Below are 14,049 nucleotides of genomic sequence, written 5' to 3'. Positions count from 1 at the left end.
GTGCCTAAGGGCCAGCTGAGGGCCCATTGGGTTAGGTGCTGCACACACACAGAGCAGTAGATGGCCCCTGCCCCGACCGAGCTTAAAATCTAAATAGACAAGACGGTGGGGGAAGGGGTAGCACACAGCTGCAGAGTAAGCAATGAGATGGCAGCAAACTGCATGCTACTGCCACCATTTTTCCCCCAAGGTGCTGAGCGCTTGCATCTTCTGTTGACTTCAGCTGGCTTTGTGGGTTTGTGCTCGTGTCTCTGAAAATTAGTCCCAGAGAGGCTCAATCTGGGCACCTGGAAAGTGAGACTCCCAAAAGCAGAAGGGCTTCTTCCGGAAATGTGGCTGCGTGCAATTTGGCTCAGGTCAAACAGAGCCAGCAGCGCAGATGGGGATAGAAACAAGAGTTCTGAGTCCCATTCTCTGGTATGGCTGTCAAGAATATCCAGAGCAACTGATAACAGCAAATTCAGGGAGGGATATTAAACCTCATCCTTCTGGGTTTCAGCAGATCTCTGACTAACAGAGACCAGGATGGGACTATGAGCAGGGGAGATTATCCCACATCTGCTATTGTGGGGTTCTTACGCCTTCCTCTGAAGCTTCTGCTGTTGGCCACTGTCAAAGACAGGACGCTTAACTAGATGGTCTTTGGGTCTGATCCATGCTGGCAATGCCTTTGTCCCTATGACCCCTTACTGCAGCAGATGGAACACTGCGTTTGCTAGTAAAACAGCCCTGAGAGCACACCCACAAGCCATGGGCCAGTTACAGAGCAAGTATAAACCATCTTCATTGATGTCAATGGGGTAACACTGATTTACACCAGCCCAGCCCATAAAGACTGTGAGGTCGGCAGTCCTGGGCAATTAAAGACCCGTCACATGACACTTCTCCACTCCATTGCCAGCAAGCTACCAGTGCACCAGAGGAAGAATGGCATGTGTATCTGCAGTGCATTTGTCACCAGGTGGACATCCACACTCAGCATACGTTGGGGTGTTTATTCAGCCAGTAAGGACCACAACAAAGGCCATTTTCTGGAAAGTCATGACAGGCTGAAAAAGCCCAGTCAGTCAATAAGCACTAGGCAGCGTTCTTATCTGAAGCTGATTTTATTATTATTTATCATTATTAGAACATAGAAAAAAAGTAATAGTCTGAATGGGTAATGTAGTTTTCCATGGGGGTGTACAAGTCATTTAGAGAACAAGCTATATGGAAGAAGCATCTGTGTATCTATGCATGACCATGCATGGCGAATATAAACCTGTAAAGTAGTAGTTTCAGGAAGTTATACGCAATGGAAAAGTGGTTAGAACTAAAACCATTATATGGCCTTAATTAGAGCAAGTACTGCCACTCCTGCTATAAACAAAAGACCAGATTTTCAAAAGATCCCAGCTCCCACCTAGGCACCTACATAATGGGCAGATTTTCAAAAATGCTTAGAACCCAACATGCATCAGCATGTAATTCTGCCCTAGATATATACAGGTCTATCTGATCCTGTCTCAGGCAGGGGGGTTCTTTCTGTTCTGGATTACATAGCACCTAGCCCATTTTCAGTGCCCAATATTAATAAATATTGTGGAGGCGCAGGTAAAAACTCTGTAGCTGAGGTTACACTGAGATTTGCAGTCGTAGTGGAGTTTAAATCCTTTTGCTATCAATTTGCAACCCTTAGCTGCCAGGCTGAGGAAGACAGCAGTAAATCTGTTCCGTGCTGTAGGAGTCAGGAGCGTTAAAAATGACTTGATCCAGCAGTTCATACGTGCAGTCTCCCCTTTTCTTTGGCTCCCCCTTGATAACGAATGGCAGGTGTGGAGCATTTCAAGGCCCACACAGCTCTAGACATCATCTCAGGCTGGTTTAAACTAATACAGACATTAGCGTTATTTGTCAGAACTGCTTCCATTTACTCCAAGGGGAGTTGACAGGTGATGCTTATTCAGATGGGCAGCTGGCTTCCGGCACCTGCAGTGAAATATGGAACCAGAGCCTCAAGGCTTGCTCTGTATTTAGCCCCTCTGGTGCCTGGTTGGCCCAGTTCCCCACATCCCTGGATCCCCTGCCACACTGAACCACCTGCCTCCTTGGCTACGACCACCAACCAGACCCTCATGTCCACACGCAAATCCCCATTGATCCCAGCTTCCCCAGGACCATTAAGTTCAACAGAGTGAGTCCAATGGACTATCAAACTAGGGCTCCACTCCAGTGACGTTTCGGCCAGAGGCTATGTCTCTCTCCTTCCCAAGCAGCGGCACTTAAACCCTCCCTCTGTGGGCTGGTGGCGGAGGGGCATAGCATAAAGGAGGCTGGCAGGCCAAGCTGCTCAAGGAGCAGAGGTTTCAGCAGAGTTCCTGGGGTTCACCAGAGCAGAGCCCATGCTGACGGCACTAACTTGGCCCACCAGATGAGGCTCCCTCTGGTGGATCTTAGTGGGGGGCTGCGGCGTGGTGAACAACAGCAGGATCAGGAGCTGGGAGATCCGACACACTGACACACTCGTTAGGCAGGGAAGCTTTCACTGCTGCTGCCCGTGCTCTATTCTTTGTCTGGTTGGAGGACTCCAGGGCTGCCAGTCAAGCACCTTTTCCTGCAATCCTGACTCATGAGCACGGGGGTGACTATGGGAGAGCTGGGAATGGGAGCATTTTCCCCCCAGCCTGCAGTCAGGGGGATGACAGTGTCTCTCCCCCCCCCCCAACACACACACAAACTCTCAGCCCTAAATGGGGCAGGAGAGGAGAGCAGCAGTTCCCAGTGCCATCTTCCCCCATCCCATCTTATCCCACCACCAGTACAGCCACTCAGCCACACAGCACAGGCCAGCAGCAGGCACAGCAGGGGAATGGCTGCTTCCCTCCAGCAAGGCTGAGCTTTGGGAGGGAATCTACCCCTTGGTTTGCGGTACCTTGGGAGCAGAAGGAAGAAGATCCACAGTCTCTCCCGAAGCGTGGGGAGAGAGATAGTGGAGAAAGGGGGCAGGAAATCCAGGAGAGGAGACTGGAGCCAGACGGACAGGAGAAGGGAAAACAGTTAAGCCAGAAAGAGGGCAGTACAGGGCGAGCTCAGGGGGGAGCTGAGGGATTTGCAAGGCAGCAGGGGTGTTGATGGATTTGTCAAAGGGGATGGATGGATTTGTGGGCTGGAGAGCAGGAGGAGCTGCGGGGTTTGATGTGGAGGAACTGATGGAGGAGTGGAGAATTGATGGATTTGACAGAGGGGATTGTTGGCTCGTGTGCAGAGCTGCATTTGAAGGGATTTGAAGTGTTAACAGGGCCCTCATGCGGAGCCAGGCAACTGAGAAAAGGAAATACTTTTTCACACAATGTGTGATTGGACTGTGGAACTCTCTGCCACGGGGTTAGAGCTGAGCCATTTTTTTTTAGTGAACAGTCAATTGGCTGGAAAAGATATTTTTGTGTCACCACAGCTGTTAGTGAATGTGGGTTGAAATTGGCAAATCATTTGGGTCAAAAAATAAGACTGGAAAAAGTTGAAACGATTTGATTCAGCCGTTTCAAAATTGAGCTTTATTTAATAAAAGGGGAGGTTGAGTTTTGGGTTATTTTCTGATGTTTTCAATGAAAAGCCAACCAAAAAAACCATTTCAAGTCGAACAAAAAAAAATTAAGTTTCAGTTCAAACCAAACTGCCTTTTTTTTTTTTTTTTTTTTAATTTTTTCAGTCCACCCCCAAACTGAGAATCACTTATTGTCACTGAGGCCAAGAATTCAGCAAGGTTCAAACGGGATTGGACATACACATTCAAGCAGGACTATCCAGCTTGAGAGTAATTAAAGCTAAAATAATGAGTCTGGGAAGAGACTAAATCTCATGCTTCAGGTCTCTAACATTAGGGGTCAGGATGTGACATTTACAGAGGGCAGGTTCTCCCATATCATCTACTGTAAGGCTCTTTACTCTTTCCCTTTCATCAAACAGCTGGGTCTGGTCACTGTCAGAGACGGGAACCAATTCGGCTGGTGAACCTTTGGTCTGATGCAGCCCAGCATTTATCTGTAATCCTATGTCCTTGTCCCACCTAAATGGAACCAGAATTTCTCGCACTGCTCACTGAGGTCATAGTGAGTACCTTCAATCTCAGTAAGACGTCAGAATGAGGTGCCAGTAGGCAACTCCTGCCCTAGCCCAAGCAGCTAGAGAGATCTGGGGATAACAGCCATGGAAACGTGCTCAGGGATAGGAGAACCTTGCGCAGCTCAGACATGCTGCTGAAATATCATAGAAATCCTCACACCAGGCCGGGATTTTAAAAGAAGACTAAGTCTGATCGGGCAGTTCCCTAACACGGAGGTGTTGAAATGAACGTGCCTTCGCTGTATGTATAACGCTGCAGGGGAGTAGTGTTTTGCTAAGCAGCCATGTAAATTCCCAGAACAACTGGAGGAACTGGCTGTAAGATCACAACCCGCACAGTGGCAATAACTGATTGTGCTGAATGTGCCGTGTCAACGGAGTCCCCGGGCGATGCTCTGGAACAGCTTCCCACAAAGCCAGGCAGGACTTTGGGAGCCTCCTCTGCCCATCGGAGGACAGACTTGTTTCAGGGCAAGAAGCTCACACGTCTTCACCTCCTGGGTCTCTCCTTGGAGCATTAGCATCCTCTGCCCCTCCTGTGCTTCCCCATCAGCGAGCCCACCAGGCGGGGTCCTGGGGAAGCCACAGAGTTCTGCACACCCCACTTCGCAGTCCAGACTGACTCTTAGCCAGCAAAACAGAGGCTTTATCGATGACAGAACAGAGTCAAAACAGATCTTATAGAATACAGCGAACCAGAACCCTCGGCCGGGTCCATTCGGGGGGCATGAGGATGCCAGACCCCTAGGTCTGCACTTCACCTCCTTTGTCCCCAGCAAGCTCGCAGACTAACCACCCCCTCCAGCCCCTCCTCCTGCTCAGCTCTTTCCCGGGCCAGGTAAGTCACCGTGATCCCTTGTCTCCAACACTTTCAGTTGGCACTTTGCAGAAGGAGGCCCAGGCCCAGCAGTGCTAGGAGACAGAGTCCAGCATTTAGAGGGCACTGGCCCCTTCCTCTGTAGCAACACAAGAGCACCTTTCCCACCACCTAGATACTTAAGAACTGCATAGGGGACACTGAGGCACCAACACAGTGTTCAGAGCAAACATTAAGAACAGTCCCAGTTCGTCACAGCCCTCAAAGCAAATGCACCAAAACGGTAAAAAGAAACAAAGAGCTGACTGTCAGCAGGGAGAGCAGAACAGGCACTGCATCTCTCCGGCCTGTGTGCGGAGGTCCCGCCCAGCTACTGAGAAAAATTGTCACCAGTCCCCTTTGGCAACCTGCCCACCCCGACAGATTCGGTTGTATAGGTGGGAAATTAGCCATTGGCATGAGCTGCCTCCAAAGGTAACTAGAAATACTTGACTCCAAAGCCACTATTTGGTTTAGACTCATCACATTTCTGAATGCTGCAGGTGCTGGGATTTTGCTGATGGCCTGCATCAGCCTGCTTTGCTTCAGCACTTTTCCATTTTTAATAAACCTGCTAATTGCAGCGATGGGCAGTAGGGCAGCGCGTCGAACGTTCCAGCTTTCGGCATGTTTCTGGGGAAGGGTCAAAGACAGTAGGCTGATGCAAACCCCAAATTGCCAGGAAAGAAGATCTCAAAACAACAGCTTGCACGTAACGGGTAGCACATGATTCTGCTCTTCCTCTGACCCTGGGCTTTGGAATAGGTGGTTTAGTGGCAGCCCCACTCTTCCCCCAATTTCTGAGAGTGTGGCCCTGTTTAGTTAGGGAGAGAGTGCAAACTAGTGGTTAGAACAGGGCCTGAGAATTAAGGCTCCTGGGTTCTTTTCCCAGCTCTGCCATTGATGTTATCTCGCGCCCATCCGAGGTTCACTGTTTGCAAAATAGGGATAATAATCCCTCGCTCGTAGCCTGCCATCAGGCTGAGTTAGTGTTTGGAAGATGCTTTGAGATCCTTGGGTGAAAAGTTCTGTGACTGCATCTTCGCAAATGCATCAATGAACTCATTTGATTTCCCTCCTGCCTAGCTTCCAGAGTATTAAAGTGTCCCTATGATGTGACAGAAAGGGGCACGTTCTAAGGTCATTAGCTTGACCAGCAAAGCATGCAGAACACACGCTGGGATTTGCTCTTTCCTCAGCACACTGGCCTCACTTGCATTGGCACTAATAGGAGTTACAGATCGTGCAGAGAATATAAAACATAATTACATCTACTTGTTTGCTGTCACATCATGGGGGGAATAGACTCCACTCCACATGTGGGACCTCCACTTCCCAAGAGTGCAGTTCATGCAGTAACATTTCAACCTCAAGCTGCAAATGTTTCTAGTCATGTACCAAGAGTGCAGATTCTATGAACAGCCAATACCTACTGTGCTCATGCCTGCTGTTCCTACCAGCTCCAAGTTTGGGCAGGCACAGAGGTGTGGCACTGCATGCTTTGTGCACATGCCTAGCCACAGGCCAGGGACACACGGGTAGCGTGAAATCCTCCAGCTGGCATGCCTCTGACACAGGGCTTCTCCAGCTAAGGCCATCCATTATGTCTGGTGGCTCTCGTTGGCACTATATTTCAGTCAGTGAGCCTACCGTGAGACGGCATGGCCCGTGGTTGGTTGGAGCGCACTGAGGCTATACCTGTCAGCTGTCACCTTTGCTTGTTGGGTAGCCAGTGCTAATGACAAAGCACTACGGTAGCAATGGATGAACAAGCCTCTGCTAGACTAGCAAAGTCATCCTTATGTGATGACACCCATGCTCAGTCATTTGTGGGATGGAACACAGGTGTGTAAAATCTAAAAGCATGAGCTGAAACACTAGTGTCTGAGTTGAGAGACAGTAGCAGACTAGTGGTCTGCTATCCATGACCCAGCTACTAGAGGGACACAAGGAGCCACACTCTGTTATTCTGGGTTACATTTATATCAGGCTTTGAATAGTATTGAGGCAAAATACCTGTAAGGCCAACTGCTTCAAGGCAACAGGGCTGACGTTACTCTCAAGGAGGTGGCAGGTTGGCTGTTCACAGCCCAGGGCCTGCCATTCAGGAATGCACTCCGCTCTAATGCTCCGCAAAGTTCACGTGTGGCATCTTTCTAGTCAACATTGCAGACCTCTCTGATTCCTTTGTCAATCTGTGTTTTGTAGGGAGTACGTAGTGTGGTTGGGTGTGGGGGTTACAAAGACTTTCTGAGTCTCGGACAAATTATTGGGTGATCAGTTCTTTGCAAATTTTCCTAGATTTAGTCATTCTTAAAATTAGTGGAAATGTTTCAGATTTCGAAACGGTGACCATTTTGAATTATTAAATTTTAGGATAAAAAGAGGAACAAATTAAACATAATATGTGCAAAACATTTCCCCCTGCGTCTTCACCAACTTTAGAGCTAATGGAAAGTTTCGAATTTTGAAATTTAAAAACTCAAATTTTGAAAAATGGGAAGACATCTCCCCGACCATTAAGAAATTGTGTATGCTTGTGTTGTTTTTCTCTTTTTCTGGCAGCCAGTTCTAGTTATCGTTTCTATGCAGCACCCAAGCCTTTGGGCTTGAACACTTTTAACAAATAACATTCTTTTTAGAATTATTCTGTGAATGAACCAACGACTAGTCTCTTTGCTGGGAGGCAGTAACAGAGTCTGTATATTTATATATGCTGTATATGGTCGAGTCGCTAGAGTGGGACAGAGAGTTACACTATATTAGCATTAGTGCTGATCCAAAATGTTTGAATAAAACATTTGTTCATTGAAAAATGCCAGCACTTTGAAACCAAAACTGTTTGTGAAACAGGGTCAATTTCAAAGAATCTCCTGACAAAACATTTTTGGAAAAAGAGTTGCAAAATTGTCTAAACAAAAAATTCTAGTTTTCCAGTCTGGAAATGACTTTTTATTTCCAAATTTAAGCTAATTAGACGGAAAAAAGTTGGGAGGGGGAAGGTGTAAACAGAAAGAGAGAAAATATTTTGAAATTATCCAAACAAAACATTTTGATTTACTTGAACTGAAGAAAAATTCAGTTCTTTGGTTCGTGAAAAATTTTGAGACTTCAACTTTTTGTCCTGATTTGGGATAAGAACAAATTTTGAACTCTTAAAAATATACGCAAGATGGGAAAGCCATTTCCCACCCAGCTCTGATGAACAGGGTTACATTTATAGCAAACCTGGATCTTTGGTGCTGAGCCCCTGAACACTGGACTGTAAATGTTTCTCTGGTTTTTCACAACACATTCACGTTTCTGGACAAATCTGCATTGCCCTTCTTTAACACATGCCTTTTCTCTCTTTCAGGTTCTGAGCAACGAGAACACATTAATATTAAAAAGTGTCCGCCAGGAGGATGCGGGGAAATACGTCTGCCGAGCAGTGGTTCCGCGGGTGGGCGCCGGTGAACGGGAGATGTCTCTGACTGTCAACGGTACCTGACATCTCTTTATCATTATTCTGTTGGAAAGTGATGAGAGAGCCTCGCTGTTTTGTCCCTGTTAAATTAATAGCTCATGGTGTGCAGGTTTCACTCGGAGGGCAAATGCCATCCTGAGATAGACCTGCAAGGTTCCTAACCAGACATTTTGTAATTGCTCCACTTCCTATGGACACTGTGTTGATTGTACCTCAGAGGGACAAATGGATTCATGGCATTATGGAAACACCGCTGAGTTCTTATCTAGGGATGGGCTGAGCCCGTGCAGGTAAGATAAATGTCCAGGCTGGAAGTTTGCTCCAAGATCAAACTTCATTTTTCCTAATGATTGAAACAATATGATTCACTTTTTTTCTGTGAATCTTCACCCTCTCATGCTACCTAGTTTGGGATACCCAAGGAAATGTATCCTGTTTAAGCACATAAAAATGGCCATACTGGGTCAGACCGATGCTCCATCTAGCCCAGTATTCTTTCTCCACCAGTGGCCAGTACCAGAGCTTCAGGGGGAGTTTACAGAACAGGCCAGTTGGAGCGAACCATCCCTGTCTTCCACTCCTGGCTTCTGGCATTCAGAGATTTACGACCACGTGAGCATGGGGTTGTATCCCTGACCTTCTTGGCTAATAGCCATTGATAGGCCTATCCTCTATGAACTTATCTAGTTCTTTTTTGAACTCAGTTATACTTTGGCGATCGCAACGAGTTCCACCAGTCAATTGTGTGTTGTGTGACAAAATGCTTCCTCTTGTTTGTATTAAGCCTGCTGCCTATTAATTTCATCACGTGACCCTGCTGTTGGTTTTGTGGGACAGGGTAAATAACACTTCCCTATTCACTGTTTCCACACCAGTCATGATTTTATAGATCTCTATCATATCTCCCCTTCGTCGTCTCTTTTCTAAGCTGAATTGCCCTAATATTTTCATGCGGAAGCCATTCCGTACTCTTCATCAGCTTTGTCGTCTTCTCTGAACTTTCTCCAGTTCCACTCTATCCTTTTTGAGATGGAGTGATTGGAACTGGACACAGTATTCAAGATGTGGGTGCACCATGGATTTATATAGTGGCATTACGATATTTTCTGTTTTATTTGCTATTCCTTTTTGTAATAGTTCCTAACCATTCTGCTAGCCTTTTTGACCGCAGCTGCGCATTGAGCTGAAGTTTTCAGAAAATTATCCATGGTAACGCCAAGGTCTCTTTCTAGAGTGGTAACAGCTAATTTAGTTGTTTGTGGGATGCTCCTGACACAAACCCGTGCAAGAGGATAGAGAATATCACACAAGAAACCTGGTTCTGATTCCAGCCCAGAGCAGTCGGGATCGGCCAATGATGCTTAGCCAATCACTGAACTTTCAAAATGCAGCAACGGCTATCCTGAGAATTCAGTGCTCGTGAAAGGTACTGACTTGAGACACGGAGACCTGAAATCAAATGGTATTTAGGCATCTAACCCTCTTAGGCTTTTTTGAGAATCCCAATCTGAATTTATCCTTCAAATCAAAGGAACACCGGCATCCCCTGACTCCATTATACTGTCAAGGCACCTCAAACTGCCTTCACTCGAGGAGTGGAAGAACTCAGACTCCATGGCCTTTCTGAACCTTCCAGCAATGATTCTTACAGTGTGGACACTAGCTTCTGGCTGAATCCTTTAAATGCATTTCCCATAGGCTACCAAACTGCTATCAGATGGCAACTGCTTTCTGTCACTACCATCTAGGAATGGATTTCGGCCAATGGCCTGGGTATGAAAGGCACCTGTCCCATTGTCAATAATACCGATGATAATGGGGTGAGATTGATTTAATGTAGCCTCTGTAAAATAAGTGGAGATCCTTGGGTTAAAGTCTCTTCTGAATTGCAAAGTGTACTTTTAGCTAAAAGAGGTTTATGTATCTATTAGCTGTGGGAGGTTTTTTCTTTCTATCTGCATTACTTATCTGGTTCCCATCACTAGGATATCTGAGCCCCTCGCAATCTTTAATGTATTTATCCTCACAGCTGTGAGGATAACCATTATCCTGGGAGGTAGGGCAGTGCAATCTCTGTTGTACAGTGGGAAACTTAAACACTGAGGCTCAGATCCTCAAAGGTATTTAGGTGCCATAGTAAGCAGTGAATTGTGAGCCTAAATGACTTGCCCATGGTCAAATAGGAAAAAGTGGCAGAGTCATGGCCTGCAGAGCAGGGAATTGAGCCTGGATCCCAGTCTAGACCGTTCTCTAGCTTTTCTTCACTTTTTCTCACCCCCAAGTACTTGGGGGGTAGCTAGAGTCACAAGGGGGACTCAGGTAACTACCAAATCGATCCCCAAAAGTGAAATAGGCTGGGGAACGCCTACTTCATAAATCTCTCCAGGGCCTTGGTGTGCCACAGAGGCCAAGCTGTTGGGTTGTGCCAGGACTTTGGTGGCTCTGCTCATACCCAGGCCCCTCTGTGACTTTAACGGTGGAAACTGCAGCACCACGGGTGCCTCCAGGGGTAGGAGTCAGCTGAGCAGGAGTTCTGTGAATGACAGTGGTGCCTAAAATGGCAGTTAGGCACCCACGCCTCCCCTCGTGAATCTAGCCCTTGATGTAACTGACAATAGCCCAAGTGAACTTAATAATCCCTAGCCCTTATACAGCCCTTTGTAACTCTTGTGTCTCAGTGCTTCACAAAGGAAAGGTAAGTCTCAGCGCCATTTTATAAATGGAGAAACTGAGGCACGTGGTGAGGACATGACTTGTCCAAGGTCACCCCACAGGTCCATGACAAGCCAGGTCTCCTGACTCCCAGTTTAATGCCCTGTCCACTGAACTATGCTGCATGGAGGATCAGCGCTGCGTTAACTGGGAACAGTGTAAAGAGAGCGTGAAATTTGCATAGTCTGTCACCAGTCTGGCAAAACAACAGGCTTCAGGCCCAATTCATTGTCATGAAGAAAAGCAAGCTCGAGGGGAAACAGCACAGCCAGCCGCACAGTTTAATTTGAAATGCAGATAATGCTAAGAAGAAAACTCCAGGGCCACGGAAAGCCAACCACTCCCTTGACTTCCTCCCTGCCCACAGGCTCTCGCACTCTCCATCCCGTTTGGCGGCTGGATTTTAATTACAATTAAAATCACTTGAAGGACACACAGCAGCAAATTAAAAAAAACAGCAGAGAACCTTCTCGCCTCTTGCCACCAGTTACATACACCCCCTGAATTCAGATCAAATGAGTAACGTGCCAAAGCCACGTGTGTGGGGAGCGGGATGGGAAATGCTTCCCCTATGTCCTCTGGAGCTGAAACCAGCTTTGATTTTTACATTGCAGTGCTTACAGGGGAACAAATAAAGTTGGTGCTCCTCAGGAAATATCCCACCTCGGCTTCTTGACTTTGCAGACCTGCTGGGACTCGATTCCCTAGCCCGCTCCTTAGCATAAGCACACAAAATTAGGGGTGTACGTAGCAGCAAATCTGCTGTGTTTTACCTCTTTGTGAGCAGGTCTTTGAGAACAAATGGGGTTAACGGAATAAGAAGCTGCCACTGGAGGCACTTGTGTGTCACACGGAAAGGTGGTCCTGAAGCAAAACTGCTGATCGGAATGCCCCTGAACTTTAGAGGTGTTCCAGACCTGAACCTGGCTCTGACATCTGCAAGAGGCCCCTCTCCGTACACGGTACCCAGATGCCACAGTAAGAACCACAAAAGAAAATAACAGCTGATGTCCCAGATCAAAGCCCCAGACCCAAGAACCCTCGAGTGTGGGGCTATTTGAAATCTGTGTCCAGATCTGAATTTGGCAGCTTGAGCCTGCCTATCTATCTATCGATCGCCATGCATCCCTTCTATCTATCGTATAATCTCTCTCTTCTGAGCTCTTCAGAAAATCTGGCCCACTGTTGTTTTTGACAGAAAATTGGCATCTCATATTTTGAATTGGATCCAAATCAGGATTATAATACAGTCATTTCATTGCTACCTTGGGCTCCCCTGCTTGCCCACCTGTTGTCAGTTGTCCGATTGTAAACTCCTTGGGGCAGGGACTGTGGGCTCCCCGCCTGCCCACCTGTTGTCTGTTGTCTGATTGTAAACTCCTTGGGGCAGGGACTGTGGGCTAGATCCACAACGGGGACTTAGGCTTAGCACTGCAACATCTAACATTTAGGTGCCCTGCTGCCCAGCAGAATCCATAGCCCCAAGTGAGTTACCCAGGCTCCCTAGATAATGTCAGGGCAGAGTTAGACACCTGAGAAAGGGATTCACTGAAGCCAGCATGCTGAGCCAGGAGCTGCCTGAGCTATTGGAACAGAAAATGCCATAGAAGGGGCAGGGCCTAAGCCCTGCCACTCAAGTACAGTGAGACAGGTAAGTCCTAGTTGGTGGAAGGCACCTCCCTTTGCTTGGGCTTCTGTGCCTGGAGAGAGGCACATACCCCCGGCCAGCCCTGTCTCACAACCAGCCGAGGAAGAAATGGCCAGTGGTTAGTGCCTTAACCTGCTACATGAGCGACATGTGGTCAAATCCCTTCTCTGCCTGATTCAAAACAGGCACTCGGACCCAGATCCCCTACTGCAGCACCCTAACCTCCAGGCTAGCAGCTGCCATGTTGACTCTGTCCCCTTTGTCCGCACTGGGGCAGAGAGCGCAGTCCAGGCACTCGCCGGGGAGACAGGAGTACAAGTCCCTGCTCCAAATCCAGCAGAGGCTGGGTCTGGCTGAGTGCGCTCACCACTGGGCTATTGGGTATTTAGCGGGAGAGGAAGGTGAGATAGGGCCTATGTCCCGGCTTCAGGGAGCCCCTGCTCTCTGTTTGGGATTCACAGCTGGAAGAAATTAGAGAGCAGCCTTCGTTATAACCTCTAGCACACCTCAGTGCCCCATTGATGAACTGTAATTCTCAGGGGAATGCCTGAGGCACTGGAGGGTGCGATATTATGAGGTGTGTATATCTGTCACTCCATCTCTCCTGCTGGAGCTGCTCCACTGTGGAAAAATAATTAACTAAGCATTGGGCCAACTAGAGACCAAGGCTGCTTCTCTAGCGTGGTGGGTAGGGCTTGCACCAGCACGGTGGGAGACCGTTGTCCAAATCCCATTCTCACATCAGGCAGAGGGGAGAACTGAACGGGGGTCTGTCATAGTATAATTCCTCGATTTGAACCTTAGAGTTCAAATATGAGGTTCTAGCATGAAGTCCTCTAAGCTTAATCTCCAGCTTAGATCTGATAGGCTCCACCAGGTCAGGGATTTATAGGGCCTGACCCCCTTTCCTCTCTCTGGTGTCCCAACCCTTCCCTGGAGGACCCCAGATTCAATCCCTTGGCTAAAACAGGAGAGAGAACCCCTTCCCCCTCCTTCCCAGGCTTGCTCTTGGTCTAGCCTGCGATACCAAGAAACTGTTTCTCTGCTTCCCAAGAGATAAGCGTTCTATTCCCTCAGGACAATTGAGATGCAAAATACCAACAGCTTGGCTTTTGCCTTACTAGAAAAAGAATCTTCCACAAGTTTTGGAAAGAAGCTTTATATAGAAAGAAGAAAATACAGAATATAATACTTGCATAAAAATTATACAGGCTCCTACTTAAGAAAATATGATAACCCACTGATTTAAAATACCAATTTAATAGC

General features: G+C 47.5%; 1 protein-coding gene across 2 annotated transcripts in view; it reads left to right on the top strand.

The window, feature by feature from the left end:
- The window catches only part of KIRREL3 (kirre like nephrin family adhesion molecule 3), a 741,361-nt gene that overhangs the window by 644,349 nt on the left and 82,963 nt on the right, over positions 1 to 14,049 (top strand). For both annotated transcript variants that reach the window (XM_032772016.2, XM_032772015.2), the window contains exon 10: positions 8,313 to 8,439. In XM_032772016.2, the coding sequence (XP_032627907.1) occupies positions 8,313 to 8,439 (127 nt within the window). The remainder of the gene's footprint in view (positions 1 to 8,312; positions 8,440 to 14,049) is intronic.

The sequence above is a fragment of the Chelonoidis abingdonii genome, chromosome 18 (assembly GCF_003597395.2).
Source record: "Chelonoidis abingdonii isolate Lonesome George chromosome 18, CheloAbing_2.0, whole genome shotgun sequence".
Lineage (NCBI taxonomy): Eukaryota > Metazoa > Chordata > Testudines > Testudinidae > Chelonoidis > Chelonoidis abingdonii.
The sequence above is the reverse complement of the archived record's forward strand: the minus strand, read 5'-3'. Positions and strand labels throughout refer to the sequence as shown.